Genomic DNA, 12,901 nt, shown 5'->3' with positions numbered 1-12,901 from the left:
ATCGATCCTTTCCGCACATTTTGATTCAGGTACATCAGCCTTTTCTGTTGCCTTATCCGACTCGTTCCCAGATGGGACAGTGGCAGAGGCGGCCCGAGCAACTGCATCGACCAACACAAGGATAGTGATAACGTCCGTTGGGCCATGTCATTGGTAGGGGTACGCAGATAGAAGAGTGTTTGAAGTCTTGGTATCGACATACGCTGATAACTCACGATGTTGAGGTTGCGGCGTCATGATTCCTTTCTCGGGGTTATCGCTGTGCACTATGAAAAAGTGCCTTGCTTATAGAGCGAAATTTTTTCACGACTCTCCTCAGTTCACGTACAACGGGACTGAGGTGAGACAACATTCATCTGATTCTTGTTGATTATCTTGTTGACTGATTCATGTACACCAGCGTATCACCCTGGCAAGCACTGGAGGACAGACAAATACTGTGAAATTCCTACACATTGACGAGTGGGCAGCAGCAACGGTGGAGCGTGGCATATGCCTTGTATTTACTGTTTGTCTCAGCGTCCCCTTAGCTGGGGGTGCAGTTACCACGTCCAGGACGTGCCATCGATCTAGGACACATTCAAAGCAAAAGGTTGTTCGACGGAGGACCTGGTATGCATTCTCCTCCAGTATAGAGGTTCATCATGGTCCTCGGGGGGACTGATGTAGCGATGACAACTCAAGTCGACATCGAGGAGCGAGGGACCAGCGTTCATACAGCCCATTGCGAAGTTATCGAGCCAATCTACAACCTCCTGTGTCGTCGGATCGGACTGGGGGTCCACGCGCAATACTTTGACGTCCCAGTTAATTATCGCAAGGTGCTTTAATGATTGCAAAAGGCCGAGTAACGAGCTGGTAGGGCACTTCTGCGCGGAAGGGGGCCAGTGTAGCCGAAGCAGAGCATCGCTGAATCGGACGGTCAAACTAATAAGACAAGTGAATGTTTCGGTAATTCGATAGTAGGACGGCGGGACCACGTCCTGTGGCTCGGGGATTTCATAAATGAGGTGACGTAGTGATGATGCAGAATCCTTTAGCACGTTCAGATCGGGGAGAATCCCCCAGAAGCGGCACAATTCCACGGAATGGAGCGTTGTACATCCACGTGCAAGGAGTTGTTGGGCACCGTCTATGCAGATTCGCGACAAGGAAGGGAGTGGAGTTGGGGGGAAAATGAAGTCGCTTATCCCACTCAAACGAACGTCCTTAAGATTTGGGAGTGTCGAATGTGTGATCAATGTGTCGATCGAGTAACAATCAAGTCTTTTTAAAGATGGTAGGTCTGACAAGGAGAGTCTGGTGACGTGTTTGACGGAGAGGTATTCCAATGCATGTAGAGTGGACATGTCGTTGGGAAAGCGGATATTCCCCCAGACCGAATTGATCTCCACGGTTTTGAGTGAGGGGATAGGGGGGATATCAAAAGTTTTGGCATTGGAGATCGCTAAGTGCTGAAGACAGGGCTGTGAGGTCAAAAAACGTCCCCACTTTAATTGTGTGATATCGTCACGCATAGATAACGTAACGCTTTCAAGCTGGTGATGTCCGAAGGAGGTCCACACGGTGGGGGAACTCTCCAGGAGAAGTTTGTGAACACCAGCCAGCTCCAACTTGATGAGATGTGGGAATTTGGAAAGTATATCTATTAGTGTTTCGAGAGATCTCCGCGCTTCCCCCCCTTTCACATGGCGAATAGAGCGGGGGCCAGTGACCTGGAGAGTTATATGCTTGACCAAGGATGCCAAAGAGGTATTCGTGAACTGATGGAGCTCCCCGAAGTCGTTGCTGCAGAGTACAGCACGATATTTGAAAGCCCGGAAAAGAATATCGCCGCAAGCATGTCGAATATTACGGCTTGTGAGGCTCATGCCATCGCGTAGGGTTTCAAAGTCGAGGAATGTGAAGATGTGAAGCGCAATCTCGTATGGTACTCCAAGAAGATGAGAAGGCTTTGTGGGATCCTATCACGTATGCACATCGATTGAGTGTTGAGGTCATGCAACCGAACTGTGCTCACCTGGGCCCTATCTACCTGACTCACGCCTTCATTGGGGAGCCCATCAAAGAATAGGCTTAAGTCTTGCAAGACCCCGTCTTGGGGTGCTTTGGTATGTAGATCACGCCAGTAGCCTCCTATATGTGTTCAGTACCATCGCGATGTGACCAAGGTTCTTGCCACATACTCATCTGTTGTACGTCGGGTAGGCTGTGCAACGCTTACATGAGCCATTCCCACGGTTTGTGACGCCGGAGGTCGCCGGAGGTCATGTGAGAATCAAAAGATTCCATCTACTGCGGAGTTGTCCGAATTTATTGTTATATTGTTATATTGTTGTCTAATCGGTTCCGACCAACTTAGTGGACACGGCCCACGATGCAACGTGGGCCAGCGCAAAATGGGATTGCAAGAAAAGAAATACAACGGCCAAGGGCGAGCCGTAACCGATGACCATAACATAGGAAGGAGGAGGGGAGGATGGTGGTGGAAAAAGAGGAAAGATTCGCCCATTGATGTGTCCGTTGGATTTGTTTAGAGTAAACGCTCGGCGCGTTGTGCATCGAAAGCGGAGCGACCGGCCAATGTGCTCTGGATTAAGATGGGATTTTGGCGTAGATAAATAAGGAAGGCCTCGGAAGACCAACGACCGATTAAACGGATATGGTCTAGGGGAGTGCCAGTTAAAGCAAGTGCGGTGGCACCACCCGAGCGAAGTGAGTGACCAGCCACGTTGGGGTCGTTGATAATAGATCGCAGATGGGAGATAAACCAGGAGCATGTAGGCAAACATCCGCTTTCGCGGAGCCATAAGTCGGGCAGGTGAGGGAACCTAGTATCGTGCATAAAGAGGTAGTTTTTGAAAATTTGGAGGGGGTCAAGAACCCCTTCACGCTTCTCAAGAACGATAGTTGAACCTTCGAAAAATCGGTCCGCTTTGTGCATTGGTAGGAAAAAAGAGACATGTGGACATGGGTCATCGCGAAACTTCACAGAGAAACATCGGATGGACTTCCAAAAACTTCGCAATGCAAGAACGTCATTGTCAACCAGCTCTCCTAAGCGCATAAGACAATGCCAACTGACGAAGCAAAGCGCAACAAAGAGATTGTCATTGAGAGAAGGAGTGAGCGTGATAGATTGTAGAATGCAATGCAGGTCGCCCTCAGATAGCGCCCGTTTTCGAACTGGGGGGGACCTATGAAGTTTATAGCACCCAGCAAGGGTGCGTGAGAGAAGACGGGAATTTCGGATATCCCGGACCTCCGGCCAGTAGCCTTCAAGTTCGGCACAGATGCCTGAGAGGTATGAGGAAACCGAAGAAGGCTGGATGTGAGCGGACATGTAAACCACGTAAAAGGTAAGGGTGTCCAGCGTTGGGGCATAAGGTCGGTTATGTAAATCACAGAAAGTGGTGTAAGAAAGAAGGGCAGAGGTATATGTGCGCGAAGTTGAAGGCTCAAGGGCAGCACCGAGTGCAGTGGCCCGAGCCTGCCATAAGCGCTCGATCAACCAAGGTTCACGCTGTGGTTGTTGGGTCGTCGAGCGCCCTCATATGTTCATATTGATTCGGCCCCCGGTTTTAACAGCGCCGGAGGCCTAAAGTGGTGGATAGTTAAAGAGGGATAAAGGTTTCGCACAACCTCGAAGTTTCTCCACGACAAAGCGTCTGCAACAACGTTATGCCTCCCTTGAATTTGAAAGACACGTAAATCAATCCCGCTCTCGAGCCATGTGGCAATAGCGGACATGAGAATAGCATTATAGAGGTCGGTAGCACGAAGGGAGTTAAAAATGTTGAGAGAATTTGTCAAATTGGTATGGATTGCAAGCCGCTTAGGCAAAGGAGAAATGGATGCCGCCCATTGGAGCGCAGTGAGGATAGTGATTGCCTCGTTATAGAAGATGTTGAAAGGCTCATCGGGGGTGAGAACTGGGTCCCCTATATAAGCGGCTCGGAGTTTTGGGGCCCAGAAAGCGAGCCCAATTTTGCACGCATCGCCGAAAATTTCCAGATCCACATCGAATGGCGTCCAAACTTCAGTTGATAGGATCCTCACTCCCTCGAGTGGATTCACCGTGTCAGTGAACCATAATAAATTGTTGCGGACTTGTTTGTTGACGTAAACAGGTTGGTGCATTGCTCGCTTTCCACCAACCTTATTGTATGCCGAATTTAGCGCAGGTTTGAGCAAGGGGAAAACGTTGAGCATCCAGTTTGCATACCCGAGGGTCCGCAACCACACCCGCAGCGGTTGATGGCGCGACCCATTTGGTGTGTCCAAGACAAAATCTCGTATCGCAGCGCAAAATTTTGCCTTGGCCTCAGCAGAGATTGAAATCGACAAATCTTCAATGTCAAAGAGAAACCCAATCACTTCTAGCCACTTGCCATACAGCTGCTTTGCATCGTCATGCGGCACTCCAATCTCATCCAAAAGTTCCAGGAAGGTTGCCTGATCATGTGGCATGATGCGCTTGTAAGGCGCATAGAATTTGAGATCACTGGTGAAAGTGACATTGAAAGCATCGTCCACATAGTGTAGTAGTCCTTGGATCCTTCGCAGATGAATGGCGATCCAACAGACGAGTCCAAAGAAGAGGCACCAAAGCCGCCCAGAAGCTCGGTTCCCAAAAACGGCGCACCGGTCAACATGATAGGAACCGTTAACGAGAGTTGCCTGTCTTGCCTGCCATCTGGGGTGCATTGGAATACGTCGGTAAGCTTGAGAAGCGTCGGACTTCCACATGTAAGATGGTCAAATATTTCCGTTTTGCGACATCATCACTCGGATATTCGAGGCAAGGTTGCTGAGGTTATCAAGGACGACAAAGCCCCCTTCGGCAGGAATCAAGGAGTTGAGGGACTTATTCCCAGCACTATGGTCATTAACCAGACGTAGCTTTGCACTCCCCTTTTTGGGAACGGTGAATATGGGTTGACCAACCATCCCAGGTAAGAGCTTGTCGCCAAACCCCACCGAGTACCTATCCAATGCCATCTCCGCTTGGCATTGTTGTTTGAGGAAAAGGGTCGACTCAGCATCGAGGTCGGGTGTTCCTTTCGGCTGAAGGACAACACCTGACGGGACCGACTCAGGGTCTTCGACGTCGGCGAAGGGCCAGAAACCGCTGCGGAAGCCCGAACAAATAGAATGAACTAGCGTGCGATTGGGGTGAGAGGAAAGAAGGGTCTCCAGACGATCAACCTTAATTGGGGAAACGATCTTGAATAAGCTTGGGTTGGACTTAATCATCGCGGTGATATCAATGAACTTGTAGTCGCTTGAGGGGACGTTAGGAACCGGGTTTGCTGTTTTGGTATATGTTGCCGACGGTGTGGTTTCTACATCATGCTCCCCAAAGATGAACCTCATGTGTCATGGGCGTTTACTTTCCACGTCACATTTGAATGGGTCTTTATCAGGCTCTCTCTTTCGTTTTAGAGCACTTAGCTTCCCCATGGGTACTTGACCTGCAAGTGCTGCACTTGTGCAAGTATCGGCACTCGGCTTGACGACATCCATCCGTTCGGTTGAATTCTCGACAAATGGGATAATCTCCCATTCCCCGCTTCCACTTCTTCCCTGAAAATGCAGAGGAGCTTCCCTCACCAGATCCTCCACTGAAATTTGAGCGTACATCGGTGTTTCCTCGCAGATAGATGTCGTGGAGGACCTCCTGTAATTCTCCGATGTTAGCGAAGGAGAGATGTGGGCTGGTATGGAGGAATTTCCGTGCTGCTTGGTCGTATTCGAGGGTAAGCGCTGCTCCGGTGACATTGAACCGCCGGACAATATGCCTACGGTAGATTTGAAGCTCAGCATTACGATGTGGGAAGGCCCACACGACAGCCTCGGCGTACAAGTCCCACGCCTGCGTCCACTGTCCATCCGTTGATAACTTCGTTTTGCTTCGAGTGGTTGCCCCTGAAAAGATCTCGATTCCGTTCCCGAGATCGACTGCATCATCGTATCGAAGTGTGTGGAATCGTTTGTGGTCAATAAGGTGCCCAAAGTCGATGAGATGGTTGGTGAGGATGTCTTTCCAAAGATGTGGGGGAAACTCTGGCATCCCTCCTCGTTTGAAGAGACTTCGTCCAGCGCGTTTGAGGTTCGCATCATAAATGTTTCTAAGGGCTTGCGTTTTTTGAGCATCGCTGAATGTTCCAGCTGCTGTCTGGCTCCAAGGTGGTCCCCCATTCCCGAGTCCCCAGTTCCATGCGTACTCGGCTCGATGGTCATCCTCCTCATCAACGACACGTTTGAACTCGACGGTAGGGGCCTTCTCAAAGGCTCCGATTCCTGGTCCTGTGTCTGCATCATGCTCAGGTTGAGCGGTAGCCTGAGGCGGAGGAGGAGCATCTGGTTGCTGAGTCCCATCCGGTCCAGGAGCGTTTTGGGTTGTTTCTCGAGTCCCTCCGAGGCGTCGTTCTCCTCGGGCTGTAGCACGAATGCGGGCATTGGTGATTTGTTCAAGTTCGTCCCCGTAGCGCTCATGGGTTTGACTTGCTTGGCTCTCTGTGAACGCGGTTTCATCCATGACGATCTCATTGACACGGGCAAAAGCCCTTGAGAGGGAGAGGGTTTCCGCAGTGAATTGGTGGACAACATCGACGAGCGATTCGAGCGTTTGGGCTGCGACGGGTAAGTCAAGAGCATGTGAGACATGCTCAATCAGTGATCACCAGATGTCCGTTAGGATTTGTAGGCAGAAGAGAGAGCAGCGCAAGCGAGGTTGGAACAAGAGCTGACAGCAAGCAATCACGATAAAGAAACAAGGAAGAAAGATATGCTTACAGAGAACAGTAAGAAGGAAGCGGAAAAGCAATAACTACGCAATAACCAGAGGGGGTACTGGCAAGCGAGCGTGAGTTACAAGCCCTGCTGTGCTGGGGGAAACATACCAGTAACTCCGAGCACAAGCGCGAAAGCAAGCGAGCAGGTGGGGGAAAGGAGCAAACCTCCCCCTTCCTCAGCAACTTAACCTCAGCCATGCTAGAGGCAAGTTAGGACCCGGGCAGTTGGTCACCCATCACGATCCATCAGCACTGCGGCAGTGCAGAACGAGACAGACTGCTCCAGGTTGCACATGCCCGGCCCCGATTAGTCCCGTGAAATAGGATATTAAACTGGAATTAATGTCCTCATTTCACGAGACTCATCATGGGGCAACGACCGGAATTGGCCCAGCTGACACTGCAACCTCTCTTGATCAATCAGACCCCACTGCACCTGTCTCAGCACCGTGCTCACCCCTTTGCTGCCCTATCTTTCACGAGTCGCTGCGCAAACCTGACCATTTGATGGACCCAGGAACCATGCCTCAGTTGTATGCTGGGTTTTCTGGTGCGGATGTGCGAAGCAGATTATACCAGTAGAGGTACTGTACACACATGGCCAACTACCTGTCACACATCACATGAGCCAGGAGGTCCAGCTCTAAACACAGCCACGTCACATGTCACGCAAGGGAAGAGGTTGGCTGATTCATGTCATGCCAACTCACACTGCAGCCCAGTGGCTATGCAAATGTATTTAAAATTGCCTTTTAAAGTAATATATACATTCAAAAATGAAAAATTGCCATCTCTTCATCCAAATTCCGTGTCCGCCTGGCTCGCATTCCATGGCCAAGCTCGTGGCTCTGAGGGTTAGAGGGAGAAAGTGGACTAGTCTCACTAAGAGTATCAGGCTCGGCTTCCTCAGCACAAGTTGACGAAGCCTGAAGTCCGTTGTTGACTGCCTCAAGCCTGTTAGGTACCACATGCCCTACCATGTACTCAAAAACTTCCTCCACTGTCACATCAGCATTGTCGTCTGGAGTATCTGCGAATCCCTCATCATGTGTGATAGAATTGGAGCCTGGGTGGATGTTGGTATTGTCAAAGGGTTGCTTTCATGGTGCCGTTATCGCATTTGCAAGGTCCGGATCAGTTTGGTGGAGGGAATCAAAGATCAAGCGTAGTGGACAGGAGGTCAGACTGTGGTGGGAAAGGTTGAAATTGCCTGAGCGGCACAGTTCAAAAGCCTAGATCTAGTCAGTACGGCATGTATAGAAGATCAAATTCGGTTCCAATCGACTCACTTTTTGAATCCCCTGATAATTCACAGCTTGAAAAGCGTACACCAATGTCTCAGGGACATGGTCCCTCAGTACACCAAGCTTGGTGTCAAGCTTTATGTGGCACGTGTCACGACCCGGCGTTCCCCAGGGTCAGACGACCTCCTCCCTGACCTTCTCCCATGCCCGAACACTCCCCACACACTCCACTCACCGCCTGTTGCCATCTCACCCCTTTCTGCCACCTCTCCACAACCCCTCTCCTACTTGTTGTTGAATGACCTAGCGGCGCAGAGCGCCGCAACCTGTTGTCCCATGTTTCACCACACCTTGTTATCTCACGGCGAAGGTCACGTTTGACCTTGGCTGTCTTGAACACATGCTTCTTGTTTGTTTTCCTCCTTCTTTTCTCCACCCGCAATCTCTGCAAGATCTGGCAACTTATTCCCTATTCAGTTCCCTAGCGCTTATATACAGCTTGTAACTAATGCTTGTACTGTAGTTTGAAATCAACTAGAAATTCACCCCTAAGCTTACTTCTGTTCCCCGTAAGACCTCCAACCTTCTGAAGTATCGGGACCGCATTGGGAATGAGGTGCAGCGCTCCTCCTTGAGTCATTGAAGCCGAAATCCCAGCTCACTCGCCTAAGTAGCCTTGGCCTCAAGATCGGTGGGGTTATCCCTCGCTAAAGCTCAGTCATGTGTAGGACGCCTGTACCACTAGCGGGCAACGTTCGGTCACCTACTGTCAGGGCACATACCCTGACTTAGCCCGGACCCGGACCCGCATCCGGACCCGCTCCACTTCCCGCGCACTTCCTGCGCCGCACGCTCTGCACACCGCATGATCCGACCCCGGATCCCACCTCATGTGACTTCCGGGTATCCCCGGAAGTTTTCGCCATATCGGGCCACTGTGGGAAAGTGAGAAGTTAACCTTCTTCTCACTTTCTTACCCACAGTAGGCAAGTGTATCTTACTTGCCCTTTATCTTATACACTTTCTTACCCACAGTAGTGTTATGCCCTGAGATGGGCTGCTGTTACAGGTTAGCCTGTGGGCCATAGAGAGGGGTCATGGGGACCCGGGGTCCGTCCCCTGACACCTACAGCTACCATCGGTGAAGCTTCCCACGGTTCTGACAGCATGAGTCGACCCCGCTTTGTAATTGTGAGTAAACCTCCTTGATAGCGGCCAATTGCTGGGATTGCTTCACAGCGTGTTTCAACAGGCATTGGATGTTGGAGTAACAACAACCCGTGACTTACCAACCAACACCACATGATCCCTCTTACATCCATATTTGCCTTGTGACACAATGTATATAATTGTATATACTGTTTTCGCTCTACTTTTCTCCTCAGTTCTTCATTTATGGAGACTGTTAGAACGCGGGGATTCGGACGACTCCGGAGCGGAATCGGAGACTTATCATGGAAGGACCTCGGCCTCAGCGACTCAGGCAGAGCGCTGTGCCATTGCTGGTTGTCCTAGGGGTCCCTAATTTCGGATCTAGCAGAGGGAAAGTCTCTTGGGGGAATTCATGTCGATTTTGGACTGAGGTTACAAGTTACTAGGTACATTGTATATAAGGAGGGGTCCGGAATCAAAAGGAACAAGGGTAGGACGAAAGGAGACAAAGGGAGATGGAAAGAGGAACAACACCGAGGGTCAAGTGTTTGACTCAATGGTGTTTCCCAAAGGAGGAATGAAGGGCCAAGGCCCAAGAAGGAAGGAAGGAGGATGGGAGTCGGGAATGGCTAGCTGACTGAATAGAAAGGAAGCAGCAGCCCAAATAGGAATGAGGGAGAATAGCGGAATTGAAATGGACAATGCAATAGTTGCAAGGTCCGGAGTAAGTCTGGAAAGTCCGAACTCGGAGGTTAAACTCCGGAATATTGGCAAAGGTAATTAAATGGAATGAGCTAACCAATACAATGGGTATAAGCGGAGGTGGGGTCAAAGTCCGAGGTCGGAGCTAAGACTGGAGGTTCCGGAGACGAGACGTGAACGGGATACCGGAGCGGAGGTCCGGAGTTGGGAGCATAGGTTTTGCGTACTCGTCTGGAAGGTGTCGAGGTTGGGGTCGGACCCGGAATGTTCCGGAGTCGGACCGAAGGTGGTGTCTGAGCCGGAGGTGGGATAACCTCTTGGGAGTCGGCAAGGAGAAAGTGATGGAAGGGAAGTAGGGCTCCGGAAGTCGGAGTTCGGAGTTCCAGGAGCCCGGAGTGGAGGTCGGGATTGTATGGATATGACAGAGACTGAGGTTAGTATCATTGTTTTTAGTTACTTACTCTGTACTCTTCTGTACTATAGCTCCCGCTTTAGGTTAGTATTAACCGTAGTAATTTAGTTCTTCATTTACAGAGACTGAGCTCCCACTTTAGCCCTCCTATTATTGGATACCGACATTGCAGGGCTGCCAGAGACCTGTACACCCCCCAGGAACGTAGTCGAGTATTATCCATGGATAGTTCTGATATAGCCAGATACGGAACTCAAGGGATGTGTGAACAGGCCACACATCGAGTTGCCAAATGCACTCTTGCAGCGGATCAAGAGAAAGCAGTCCCTTTTCAGCATTGAAATAAGGAACTAAGATGTGAGTCACAAATGAACTTCATCGTTGTGATATTGGCCCAGTATGTATCATTTCCAGAGAACTCAAAGTGGAAGCCAAGTTGCATTGCCTTGTTGTAGCTTGGGGCACTTGTTGAAGGGACACTTGCAGAAGTTTTGCCCTGGAAAATAGCCTGGAATGGCAGAAGGGTTCCACTTGCAGAGACAGCCACGTTGAGAGTGAATGCATGCTTCTCATCGTGGCCAGCAGTAGAAACTTGATGTGATCCCTTCTTTTCATATGTGGAGGCCGAATTTTGCTGATAGATCACTTGTGTCTGATCAGAGTTCACCCAAAGACTACTGGGGATCACATATTGATGGATGGAGTAGGCTTGCCGAAGCAATGAGGACCATATTTTTCGATCGGCATCAGATGGAATCTTCTGCAATGCACGTGTTGCTTGCCGAAGGCTCCAGTTCATCTCCTCTTCCAGAAATTTCCAAACCCAACCCATGCTTGCAGTGAACACACTACCATCCTTCTTCATGACTGTGTTTAGGATGCTTGGCTGGGTATGTTGAATCTGTGCAACGATAACACCACAGATTTGGTGAGCATCCAATGCAGTGCCAGCTTGTTGGATGCTCAACAATGTCCGCTTGATCGCTACAACAGTGTCTGGATGGGATGCCTGCAGATCCCAGTTCCTTCAGCTTTCCATACTTGTTGTCGTTCTTTCTATAACTGTCAGGGCACACCCGCCTGACCCGGGTCCACCCGGACCCACCCGGCCACACCACACCCGCTCCCCGCTGTCTATCCCCCTCCCCCCTCCTTCCTCCCTCTTCTTTCCCCTTTCTTTATTTCATTCTTCTCATCTTCCTCTTCCTGTTTATTTCTTTCTATCTACACGGACCACCTTCCTTTGTATCGATGTACTATTGACCCGTCCGGCCCACACACCCTGGACGGCTTCCCGCTGTGCCCAGCACGCGCGCATGCAGCGGACGCTCTCGGGATCCCCCACGGGGACACCCGGATGCCTGCAGCTGCCTCCGAGGATGACGTGGCACCCGTCATGTGACTCAAGCCGCATGTACATAAAGGTACCTGAAGTGGGAACCGAAGAAGTAACCTTCTTCTCACATTCTCCACTTCAGGTAAGTAGTATAGTTTTCCCCTTTAATAATAATAACACATTCTCCACTTCAGTCTGAGTGGCCAGGGACCACTGTCCCAGATCGGGCCTGCCAGTATGCACGCCCGCTCCACACCCCACGATGGCCTCAGTGCCGGACATTACCCCCGGGCCCTCTCGACCCCGGACGCGTCCCTGACAATAACTCACCAATACTCCCCTCTCCATAATCTTCCCCCCTGGGCAGTTTCCTTTCGCAACCTTTGCCAACGTTTTGTCAGACCAATGTGGGCGTGGCCCTGTGCGATCAATCCATTTACGAACGACATCGGCATGCAGTGAGCGGAACAGTTTCTTGCTTCTTACTTGACATCCTTTCACAATTTCAATGGGACTCATTGTCCAACCAACAGTTGCTGTCACTTCAATTATTATCACCCAGAAAATGGGCTGGAACCAGTTTGTTGCCCTGGAAAACTTCTGCTGTTAGAATGGGTGGATTCAGACGACTCCAGAGTGGAATCGGAGACTTAGCGTGGAAGGACCTTGGCCTCAGCAACTCAAGCGGAGTGCTGTGCCATTGCTGTTTGTCCATTTGGTCCTTAATTTCACAGTAGGCGAGCAGGAAGTCTCTAGGGGCATTTCAGGTCGATTTCGGACTGAGCCCAAAATGAGTATGTACAAGCACCGATATATATAATGGAGGGGGCGAAAGCACAAGGAAACAAAGGGGATCCGAATCGGAACGAAGGTGTCCGAACGGGAACAAAGGGATGACAGAAGCGGAGCGGTACCGAAGGTCATAAGGCAGAACCTGTGATACGTCTGAAAGGAGGTAAGGAGGGTGAGGCCCAGAGGGGCAGGAGGATGAGGAGAAGTGGGGATGATGACTAACTGGCTAGAATGGGGAGAAGCAGCAGTCCAAATAGGGATGAGGGGAAAACACGAGAAATACATTACAAGTGGCGAAAGTGCTGAAGGTGATCCATGGAGCTCGGAGCTTACGGAGCTTACGGAGGCGGGGTTGAAAGTCCGAGGAATATTGGCAATGGTGTTTACGTAGTATGAGGTCACCAATGCAATGGACTAAGACCAAGGTGGAGTCAAAGTCTGAGGTAGGGACTATGACAGAGGCTCG

At 50.5% G+C, this 12,901-nt stretch overlaps 1 protein-coding gene across 1 annotated transcript; it reads right to left on the bottom strand.

Moving 5' to 3' along the window:
• Positions 1-365: 365 nt before the first annotated feature.
• Positions 366-2,235, bottom strand: EI90DRAFT_3290896 (uncharacterized protein). The gene is made up of 3 exons (XM_039067249.1): positions 2,187-2,235; positions 2,021-2,136; positions 366-1,964 (listed from the first exon to the last, which is right to left on the bottom strand). Exons 1-3 carry the CDS (start codon positions 2,188-2,190, stop codon positions 570-572), a joined length of 1,515 nt encoding a protein of 504 aa, XP_038913630.1. The 5' UTR covers positions 2,191-2,235; the 3' UTR covers positions 366-569.
• Between the last annotated feature and the right edge of the window lie 10,666 nt (positions 2,236-12,901).

Source organism: Cantharellus anzutake, assembly GCF_015039405.1.
Source record: "Cantharellus anzutake strain C23 chromosome Unknown EI90scaffold_40, whole genome shotgun sequence".
NCBI lineage: Eukaryota > Fungi > Basidiomycota > Agaricomycetes > Cantharellales > Hydnaceae > Cantharellus > Cantharellus anzutake.
The sequence above is the reverse complement of the archived record's forward strand: the minus strand, read 5'-3'. Positions and strand labels throughout refer to the sequence as shown.

What these genes read in the sequence shown, in the direction of transcription:
- EI90DRAFT_3290896 (XM_039067249.1), bottom strand. An exon ending in GTCAGGTAGATAGGGCCCAG is followed by an intron (nt 1,965 to 2,020) that starts GTGAGCACAGTT and finishes CATACGTGATAG; the next exon opens with GATCCCACAAAGCCTTCTCA.